Source organism: Scomber japonicus, chromosome 5, assembly GCF_027409825.1.
Source record: "Scomber japonicus isolate fScoJap1 chromosome 5, fScoJap1.pri, whole genome shotgun sequence".
Lineage (NCBI taxonomy): Eukaryota > Metazoa > Chordata > Actinopteri > Scombriformes > Scombridae > Scomber > Scomber japonicus.
In genome coordinates, this window is record NC_070582.1 from 24,191,547 (window position 1) to 24,202,410 (window position 10,864).

General features: G+C 39.8%; 3 protein-coding genes and 2 non-coding genes across 5 annotated transcripts; 3 read left to right on the forward strand and 2 right to left on the reverse strand.

The window, feature by feature from the left end:
- Nucleotides 1–23: 23 nt before the first annotated feature.
- LOC128359129 (E3 ubiquitin-protein ligase TRIM47-like) lies at nucleotides 24–2,443 on the reverse strand. Its single transcript, XM_053319556.1, has 6 exons — nucleotides 1,868–2,443; nucleotides 1,678–1,773; nucleotides 1,174–1,419; nucleotides 917–1,070; nucleotides 757–816; nucleotides 24–663 (listed from the first exon to the last, which is right to left on the reverse strand). The coding sequence occupies exons 1-6, from the start codon at nucleotides 2,441–2,443 to the stop codon at nucleotides 134–136; spliced, it is 1,662 nt and encodes a 553-aa protein (XP_053175531.1). The 3' UTR covers nucleotides 24–133.
- A 1,532-nt stretch (nucleotides 2,444–3,975) lies between these two features.
- On the reverse strand, nucleotides 3,976–7,975 carry LOC128358856 (tripartite motif-containing protein 16-like). The gene is made up of 6 exons (XM_053319250.1): nucleotides 7,400–7,975; nucleotides 7,047–7,142; nucleotides 6,725–6,958; nucleotides 4,972–5,128; nucleotides 4,814–4,858; nucleotides 3,976–4,732 (listed from the first exon to the last, which is right to left on the reverse strand). Exons 1-6 carry the CDS (start codon nucleotides 7,973–7,975, stop codon nucleotides 4,212–4,214), a joined length of 1,629 nt encoding a protein of 542 aa, XP_053175225.1. The 3' UTR covers nucleotides 3,976–4,211.
- Nucleotides 5,436–5,554, forward strand: LOC128359566 (5S ribosomal RNA). The gene has a single exon (XR_008321441.1). It is a non-coding gene; the product is annotated as a 5S ribosomal RNA (ribosomal RNA).
- On the forward strand, nucleotides 5,961–6,079 carry LOC128359578 (5S ribosomal RNA). The gene has a single exon (XR_008321452.1). It is a non-coding gene; the product is annotated as a 5S ribosomal RNA (ribosomal RNA).
- Nucleotides 7,976–8,414: 439 nt separating the features above from the next.
- tmem17 (transmembrane protein 17) lies at nucleotides 8,415–10,342 on the forward strand. The gene is made up of 5 exons (XM_053319563.1): nucleotides 8,415–8,568; nucleotides 8,774–8,877; nucleotides 9,650–9,763; nucleotides 9,889–10,032; nucleotides 10,163–10,342. Exons 1-5 carry the CDS (start codon nucleotides 8,451–8,453, stop codon nucleotides 10,238–10,240), a joined length of 558 nt encoding a protein of 185 aa, XP_053175538.1. The 5' UTR covers nucleotides 8,415–8,450; the 3' UTR covers nucleotides 10,241–10,342.
- The last annotated feature ends 522 nt before the right edge of the window (nucleotides 10,343–10,864 follow it).

Genomic DNA, 10,864 nt, shown 5'->3' on the forward strand with positions numbered 1-10,864 from the left:
CTTGAAAAATGTGACTCATATTTGACTGATATTGACTCTCAGTGCATGAATATCACGCTTACTCACACATGCATCGTCCATACCTTTTCTCTATTATAAGTCCTGTAGCTCACATGTATAATAGTGCACTGGTCTAAATGTTGCATATTTTCAGTGTTGAACCTAAATCAACAGTAAAGCCAGGATAGAGAGGCTCAGTGAAGGTGGTCTTGACCTGGTGCAACAGTGTCAAGTCCCCAAATCCAGAAATGCTGTAGAAGTGCACGTTCCCTGCTTTATAATCAAGGTGCACTCCTACTTTCCGGGAGTGGGCCACAGGAATTTGGCCCTTGCGAAGATTATTGTGCCAAAACTCACAGCCAGATGGAGAACAGACTAATTTCCAGGAGAGATTATTGTGACCAAAACAGCATTCTTTCCCTGAACCCTTTCTTTGAATGTGTTTGTATGCAACAGCCACCTCAACAATGCCAACATCCCATTCCACCTCCCAGTAGTGTCTGCCAGTCAGGCCATCTTTGCACAGAACCTGGTTATGGTAGGTGAATCGATCAGTGTGATCAGGATGGGCCTGGTCACTGCCGCTCCATGATATCTCTCTATTTCCATCAGACAAGCAAAGACATGCTGCAATTGTGTTGGGATCCACCTCCACTCTGTAGTCTGCAGGGAAAGATGAAACTCTCATTCAGCTGGTGAAGCCTTTATGTATGTTTTTGTGGTTATTTATGAAAAATGAATGAACATCCTACTTACAGGAGCTCAAAAAGTGTGATCTTAATGGTGTTTCCTCATGGTACCTGGGTGTGTTTGACACTGTGATGGACAGAAAAAGCTCTCATCATCTTCTCCCTGTCTGTACAATTAACCGAGCAGTCCAAACTTATCATAAATTATAGAAACTGGTCACACTTACCCAAATGTTCCTCAAACTTATTAAACAAATGTTTTTTCATTTGTTCAGACACATCTTTGAGTGTATCTTTCTGTGCAATGACAAACTCTGACAGCGTGGGATATCTTTCATGTGAGACAGTGAACACAGGAAGATCACCCAGGGCCTGGAAACCCTGCACAAAGAAAACAAAGCACATAGTGTTACAATTCAGAGACATAAATTAAACACAAAATGGTGTAGTTTACATTTCCAAATGCCACAACGATGATCATCACCTGAAGAAACTTAATGGGATCCTTGGTGAGTGAGAGCTGGTCGAGTTTATCCTCTCTCCCCCTCAGCTCTGACACGTGTTGCCTCAGTTGTCCATGGAGACTGCTGGTCCAATCCACTCCCGATTTCTCTGCTTCTCCAACCTTCTCCCTAATCTCAGAACACCTCCTCTCCACAGAGCGAACGTACAAACGGATGTGTTCCTGACACAGTCGCTCAAAGTCATCGCACACCTCCCAAGCAGCATCCTTGTAGAGAACATGTACCATTTGTTTTATTTTTATGCCTGATAATGTTTTTAAATTATGCCTAATTTTCAATAGTCCTGGATTATTTAACAGTTCTGTCCATATACTGTAACACATATACAGTAAGTGGATTTTTAAACACGTCAAATACTTCATAGTCAACTTATTCATAAATTGAGACAGAGGTTACATTTATGACAGCAAAATAAGGTTTATTTTCTAAAGCTTTCTAATTGTGAAAGATGTTTGTGGACTCACTCTTATACAGTCCGCAGCCTGCCTCAGCTCCGTCATTTCCCTTTCTGAAGCCAGCACTTTGTCTTCAATTTCCTGTTTTGTCGTCTCCAGTTTTCTCTGTTAAAAAACAAATTCCAGATCTTATCAGAACCTCAGTGGCAGTAAAAGGACAGGCAATAGATGATTTGACTATAAGACTTAATTGAATTACCTGCATTTCACACTTCTCTGCTTCAACTGTTACAGTGTCATGACCTTTGTGCTCATTCATTGCACACAGAAGGCAGATGAACTGCTGATCAGTGCGACAGTAGCTCTCCAGAAGTTTGCCATGACAGCCACATATGCTTTCTTCGATCGCTGTAGACGCGGGAACCAGCTTGTGCTTTTTTAGAGGTGGCACTTCAAAGTGAGGTTGCAGATGAGTCTCACAGTAAGATGCCAAGCACACCAGACAGTTCATGATGGCTTTTCTTTTTCTCCCTGTACAAGCGTCACACTGCACATCATCAGGTGAAGCAAAGGTTTCCCCAGCAGCAGCAGCATTCTGACTTTTTGTCCTCTTGTGCTCCTCGAACAGATCAGCCAGTAACGTGTTCTTCTTTAGAACAGGCCTGGGGTTGAACGTCTGCCTGCACTGGGGGCAGCTGTAGGTTTCTCTTTTGTTATTTCTATCCCAAAAAGTATTGATACATTTCATACAGAAACTGTGGCCACAGGCAGTTGTCACTGGATCGTCAAGTAGCTGTAAACAGATGGAGCAGTCGAACAGTTCCTCGTGAGCCATTTTCTCCCGTTCACACTGACGGGGTTGGTTTCATTTTCACAGCGGGAGTGTCTTACTGGCAGCCTGCTCTCAGTGGGAGGGCACTAACACTGACTGAACTAAAATATGTCAATGCCAGTGTAACAGTTCCTGTTACCACAGTTTAAACATTAACAGTTTGTGATCAGTATGTGTGAGATACTAATGAATAATTTTGCTATTTCTAAGCTTTCAGCTGCACCTCATGGTCTTCATAAGGGAACAGAGTTGGTTCATGTGTCATCATGAGACCCCATCATGAGACTGGTTGTCACCTGACTGATGGTCAGTCATTCAATGAAAAATGTGAACCTTTACGTCATTCACTCACACTGGAAAACTTTCTTTAAAAAATACTTTAAGTTTCACTCAGTGAGTGGATTAACTATGTGTAATGTGAAATGGGTCATCTGCAACAATATCACTATAGAATTCCCCTCGTGCAATACCACATAGTGTCCTATCAAATGTTTTAGCATATTTCAACTCCTTGTTGGTGAAATTCAGATGAGAAACGAAGAAATAAAAGTTGTTCACAAGAAATGTGTCTCTTTATCAGTTATTGGTAAAGAATCAAAGTGTCAGTTCACAAAAACAGAGTCAGAATATCTCCAAGGAGAGGTCAATGCTCCTAATGCGGAGGTTCAGAGACTGACAAAGAGAAGCACAGAATGAGCCATTTTACCCCTAATGCTGCCTCTCTGTGTCATTTTCAGCCTCAGCAGCTGCTTTTAGTGCACAAACTGTAGACAAACCTGTTTGACAATATTTGTTTATCAAACAGCAGGCAGGGAACAGACAGAAACAAGGATAAAAAAATGATGGTGAATTTTGGACTTACATTCATCAGATGGTCAGAAATACAACTTCAGAAGAATACTAATGTTGCTCTGTGTGTAAATAGGCAGCTGTTTGCTATCAAGTAATTAATATAAACTGTATAAGGTGAAAAATGCGTAAATGTTGGTTTGATAGTTTGTTGCATTTGTCCCAAGTGGTCTAAAAAAAAATCAGATCTAAAAATAAAAGTTTAACTAGTGAAACATTGTGGGGTTTTTTATCAGCACATTGTTTCATTGACATAATGCATTTACAGACCTTCTTAAACCCCCTATGTCTTAAAAAAAGTTTTAATTAGTGGTAACATAAAACAAAAAGTGGTAGACAATCACTGAAGAGACAGACTGCAACTGTTTCACCACTTTTTTGACAAACGTTTAAATGATGATATTATTATATACTAACTTAAATAGCTGATTAAAGTCTCTATAACTTCATATTTACAAATGGTCTATAATGATAACTATACATTTGAATTAATAAAGGACATCCGATTTTAGGTATATAAGACATATTTATTATTAACTCAAGGCAATTACACGAGCAAGTAACCAATTAACTGTTCATATACCTCTGATTTTGTTCATCATGTTAGAATAACATTAATAATAATTGAGACTGAATAACTTTTTACTTATTATCACACTATTGCTTATGTTAGTTATGAGGTTTGTTCAACATTTTTATACTACTGTATTGATTACTCAACATTTAACAGTCACAAGCAAAAAATGCAGTGTTAACAGTTTAAATAGATTCATTGCATAACAGGAAATATGTAACATATGAAAAAAAACTTTTATTTCACAAAGCTGGCATAATGGTGTAATACTGATTTTTAGCAGTGCACAGCAAGTAAATGTAATGTATTACAGATGCTGCACTAAGCGATTCTGACAGAGGATGCCTTTTACTTTGGAGGCATTAACCTAACTGAAGCTCCTCTGGAGACCATGAACCCAGGGTACAAAGGCTGGGAGAATGTGGTCTGCACTCTGTGAAGGGAGATCATTTGACCAGAGTCAGACACGCTGTAGAAGGATAGGTTCCCTCCCTTATGGTTCAAATACACTCCTACAGTAGAAGAGCAGGAGATGGATATTTTGGTTTTGACTCCACTGTGCCAAAAGGTACAACCAGAGTTTGAAAGGGAAACGCACCAGGACTGATCAGTGTATCCAAAACCACATTCTTCCAGCTCTGCCCCTTTATAGCAGACAGCAACCTCAACCCTGGGCCCCCTCCACTCAAACTCCCAGTAGCAAACTCCAGATAAACCTTCTGCACACAACACTTGATCGTATTTTGTAAATCTTTCTGGGTGATACGGGTACCTCTGGGCTTTTTTAATCCAGGTTACCTTGCTGTTTCCCTCAGAGAGCAATAGGTTCTCAAATGCTGTGTTGGGATCCAAACTGAGGGGGCAGGAATCTGAAATGTAGAAGTTATTATTAGTGTGACAACCAGAGGATAATTCAAATGTATTTATGCAAAAATAAAGTAACTACTAACACAAGGAATAGTCTTGTCTTGTCTTGAGATCAGGATCAGCTTGAACTGAAAACAGAATATATGCTATATTTTTATTATCAGAACAGCACAGACATTTTGGAGGTATTGGCTGATTGCACAACATGACATTATTCCACCAAATTAACATGAAATATTACTTGTCTTAGATATTTCTCCAACAGCCTGTATCATGCTTTCCAGTTTCTCCCTCAAATCAGAAATGGCCTTTGTCACAAAATCAAAAGGCATGTGTAGCTGGATGTTGACATCAGAGGACAGGTCAGGTTCTGGACAGTCAGACATAGACTGGTAGCTCTGAAAACATTTAAAAAGAGAAACGCAACATAAACTAGTCTTACACACAAAATAGTGTAGCCTATATATACATATATATGAATATATATTTGTGTATATACTGTATATACGTGTATGTGTGTGTGTGTGTGTATATATATATATATATATGTATGTATATATATATACACACACACGACGTGACGTGTATTATGTCTACAGTGAATAGAATGTGTGAAAAATTCAATTTTTACTTCCTTCAGTGACATGGACGGGTATAACGGGCCCTGGCGTAGCTTTAAATGGGCTTTCTGCAGCCTGTTTCATCGCTTACGGCCATACCACCCTGAACACGCCCGATCTCGTCTGATCTCGGAAGCTAAGCAGGGTCGGGCCTGGTTAGTACTTGGATGGGAGACCGCCTGGGAATACCAGGTGCTGTAAGCTTTTTCCTCTCAGCTGTCACCAAAGGACGGCACTGTTGCTCCATAACCGCACACAGGGCTTTGAGGAACAAAAGCTGCAATCATTCCAGCTGTGCCTGTATGCACACCAGAGAGGTGGCACTGAGACGCCTCACTTTCCAAGTAGTTTTTAGGGTTCCAGTTCTCACAGTTATAGCCTGTAAAAAGCCTGCAATCATCCTGCATGTACACAAATAGCCTGAGAAACAAGGTTGCAATCGTTCCAGCTGTATGTTTCTCCACAGAAAAAAACAATTCCTATAAAAGTAATGTTAAAGGATAGCATGTTTTTGATGGCTGAGACACCATTATCCGCCACTCAGATGGTGTGAGGAACTGTCAGTGGTGTCACAGCATCTTTAAATGGGCTTTCTGCAGCCTGTTTCATCGCTTACGGCCATACCACCCTGAACACGCCCGATCTCGTCTGATCTCGGAAGCTAAGCAGGGTCGGGCCTGGTTAGTACTTGGATGGGAGACCGCCTGGGAATACCAGGTGCTGTAAGCTTTTTCCTCTCAGCTGTCATGAGCCCACTAGTCTTGAATTGAGCAGTGTGTCCAAACCTTTGACTGGCACTGTACATAACGTCCATATGAATAAAATAATAATAATAAAAAAACTAATACGTATATGTATTCATAGGATCTAATGCAAATCACATGTAAAAGATTTGATAAGGGAACCAGGTGTGCACTTTTGTGATATCCCAAATCAATCCCCAAGCTATACACACACACACACACACACACACACACACACACACACACACACACACACACACACACACACACACACACACACACACACACACACACACAGACACAGACACAGTATATTATAAATGTGTTTTCATATTAAGTGTTGTCCTTTGCACACTTGGCTGAATGGAGGATTTTTGTGCTTTAGAAATAATTATAATAGGGGCAAATAGGTAGTGTACAGTAAATATGTGAGATATTAATTAGTATTTGTATGCATTGTAGGTAGGAATGATGTGGTATAAAGTGTAAAGATTAGGTATATATATATATACAGTACCAGTCAAAAGTTTGGACACATTTTCTCATACAAGTGGATGGAAAGATGTATCCAAACTTTTGACCGGTAGACACACACATACATACACATATATTTATGTGTCTGCCTGATCACCTGTAGGAAGTGAATGTGATCCTCATTGAGTGAGAGCTGCTTCAGTTCATCCTCTCTCTTCCTCAGCTCAGAGATGTCCTTCTCCAGGCGATCCACAAGTGCCTCAGCTCGGCTCATTGCAGCTTTCTCCTGAACTTGAATCAGCTCCTTCACAGCATACCGCCTTTTATCCACCATCAGGAGTATCTCTGCATAGGCTTTCTCGTTTTGATCATCTGCTGCATCTGCAGAGCACTGACAGTAAAACAGAAAATTAGGAATAATATCATTACAATACATAATGTGTATTTAACTCAGTTTAATAACATACAGGACAGTTTACCTTCAGTCTTTTCATTTTCTGTCTTAGCTGCTGGAGCTGCTTCTCCTTCTCCTGTTTCCTCTGCTGGTATGTTTGTGTTTTCTTTCCAAATTGTTTCTGAAAAAAAAAAAATCATATTGTTCACTGTTGAATCAAGTGGTGCAAAAAACAGTGTTACATTTCACTGACCCAAGAAACAATGCAGTATTTTTGTATCTTCCTGATTCTCCATGTAATAAGTACACAGCATGTAGAACAGGTAGATTTTTAAGAGCCGTGAAATAGAATTTTTAATTAGAATTTCCATAATTTACATCAATATGATAATTGCATGTTTACAAGAACTTAGTGTGGCCCAAAATAAATATTCTTACTTGTTTCTCTTTCCTCTCTGCTGCAGCTGAAACAGTGTCATGACCTTTGTGCTCATCCATCACACAGAGCAGGCAGATGCATTCTCCATCACTTCGACAATAGACTTCCAGCAGCTTGTCATGCTTAGTGCAGATCTTCTCTTGTAAGGAAGCAGAAACTTCTACCAGCTTGTGCCTTTTGAAAGCTGCAGACTCATAGTGGGGCTGCAGGTGAGTTGCACAGTAAGATGCCAGACACACCAGACAAGACTTGACAGCTTTCAGCTTCTTAACAGCGCAGAAATCACACTCCACATCTCCTGGACCGACTTCATCCCTCACAGGAGCAGAGGACTGTGCCCCAAGTTTCCCTGCCAAATCAGCTAGCACTGTGTTCTTGTTCAGCACAGGTCTGCTGGGGAAACTGTATCTACACTGAGGACAGCAGTAAACACCACCCTGATCCTCCAGGTCCCAGCATCCATTTATGCAGTCCATACAGTAGCTGTGGCCACAATGAAGAGTCACAGGATTCTTCAAGATATCCAAGCATATTGAGCAGGATAACGGATCTGGTTCTTTGCAGCTGGCCGCCATCTGTGACTCTTTCACTTTCATTTACTTGGAAATCAAAAGTTTCTGTTCAGTGGGAGTGACTTAATGTACTATCATGCTTTCTCTCCTCTTTTAACTAGAAACATCCCTTTCCCCTGATTGTGAAAGTTAAAGTTACTAAATCCAACAAACAATACAGGAGTGGAAATATTTCCTATTACCTTAAACTGGGAGCGCATTGAAATGTAACCATTTAACATCGCAGAGTGGTGAAAACATGAAACTAGCTTGTTGGTGAAACTTTGTGTGTCATATTAGAACATTTTAAACGACTAAATCAGACTAAACAAGGAAACAACTTAAATGAAGAAAGCAACCGAGGAAACATTAAGATGTTTAGACGAGATTTGGGTGGAACGCGAGATTTCTTTGGTCGCCAAGGAAACGGGGGCAGCGTTTAGTATCTTTGCAGTGTGTTTCCTCTGGTCATGTGTGTGCTAAACAGAGAGGATTTCACATGATGGACTTGCCGGAGACGCTCAGAAGACGTTTAGAGGACTTTTCTCGGAATGTCTTATCTGACCAGGGTCGGACTCAGTCTCTCTCAAAAGAGCACGACACGTTTTTGCCGCACGGTAAACTCAAAACGCAGCTGTCGTAATGGACGCATTAGCATTGTAGTAGCTAGCAATACGGAGGGTGGGGTTGACTTTAGAGGTAGATTCTTATGTTTAATGATACTTTCAGCTTTATTTGAGATAAAATCACGTGTTTAACATGTACTGTTTATCTTCTCCTTCCCTGTCTGTTCTCTTTGGGTTGTTGGTTTTTCTTTTCCAGACAAACGGGTTCTGTCCAGTCTGCACCTCCAGATGTCTCTGTTCTTTAACATGTGGTTCTTCCCCCTGTGGTGGATCAGTGAAACTGTGATGCTGCACCTCAAGGTAACTTGAGGCAAATACAGAGGGGAGAGGAGCTGATTGAATACCTGAAATGAGGAGTCTGAACCAATATAAACTGGAAAACATCCGTAACAACCTCCATCTGCAGACAGGAAAAGAAGCTGCTGCTCTATTAAATAGCTGAACTGTTTTTACAGTATTCGTCCTGTTTTAACCCTAACACTGGTCACTTCCATACTTTTTTTCAATCAAACTGGACATTGTATTTAACTTCTACTGTTTTGGCTGATTTAATAACATTTAATTTGTGCACTTGTTACAATTTCTTTGTCTGTATTTACGTTGTGAAGTTAGTATTTCAAGTTCCATGTCCTATTTCAAAACTACTTGTCTAATAAATAGATTCTGATCATAATGTGATTATCATTACAAGAAAAATGTAAGAGAATACTAATATTACCAACCCCAACATGACTACAGTGGCTGGTTCTAAACTAAAAGTCATTTCCAGTAAAAGTTAATTGTACTCTAGAATAAACAGACTTGTGTTGTTCTGTTTGAAGAACATGGAGAAAACAAACTTCCTACATCTTTATCTTTATCCTGAAGGAAATCTGGTTTGTAGAAAGGGTTAACACATAGGTGACAGTCACAGGAATAGTCATTTCACCAACCTCTGAAATATGTCTAATGTTTAACCAGCATTCATTTTAATGGTTAGGTTTAGATCTGGGAACCACTGACAATGTTTGCATAAATCACATGAATCTAAACTCAGTTCATTTAACTGCATTGTTGTGAATGTTTCTACCAGTATCCTGCCTTGCCAGAGTATTACAAGTTCATCCTTGTCACTGTCCTCATCCTGATGACTTTGATTGAGGCCATTAGACTGTATCTTGGTTACGCTGGGAACCTGCAAGAAAAGGTAGCGTCACTCATACATAGATGTAGTTGATGTAGATTGAATCAACACAAAACACACCAATGAAGAGAACATTTACTCCAGTGTGTGAAAGGCAGATATTCAAATAATGACTGTGTTTGTGGAAGGTCCCAGAGTTGGCTGGATTTTGGCTGCTGAGCATCCTGCTGCAGTTCCCACTGATCCTGTTTCAGCTCTTCAATGAAGCCATTCTCATACAGCCCCTGGAGAGAGGCGTTCACATTGTTCTCGCCATTTTCATACTCACACAGGTATGATTGCATTCCTTTTATAGACTGACTTTTGTGGTTTTACCAGGTGACCTTGTAAATGTTTTTCTAGCTTTTATTATTTGGTGATGTCATTGATTTAAATTTATTTTTTCACTCCCAAATGGTCCAGGCCCTCTCTGGATTTGTGGCGCTCCGAGACATGGTCAGACACACAGAAAGCCAATTTCATCTCCGACAGTTTGACTGAATTGTCAAGATCTGACTTCTGTCCTGCATCAGGACACTACTGCCAGACTCAGAGACTGGCAACAAACACATCACTTTTGTATTGCACTTAGCAAAATGAGAAATTTCCAGCCCACAACTGATTATTAAAGTGAAAAACGTTTTTGTATTTTATTGTACATTGTATTATTGTTTTTGCAGTGTTGCAAATAAATAAAATCTACATTGCAAGCAGCCTATGTATCATGTATTGGGCAGCAAATGTACACCATCACAGACTTTGTGATGCTGTACTCTGACAATCAAAGCATGACGGTTTGTCATGATCAGTCTTGTCCTTACCAATATCAACATTGTAGGAAATAAACATTCATGTTGTACAAAAATTAATTTCTAAAGACTTTATAAAATTGTATTAAAAGTTTAAAGGAGACATATAATTAAACATCAAACAAATATTGCCATTTGAAAGTACTTTTTCAGACTTTTACAAATGGATTTCATTTCTCTCCTTTCCATATGACAAGTTTGACCTGCATCATGATATCTGTGAATGGGGTGATTATATCCCAGCATATCTGTTTAAGTTCTAGTGAAAAACATGTCCCTCTTAATTCATCAGAAGAGGTTCACTTCACTTGCCAGA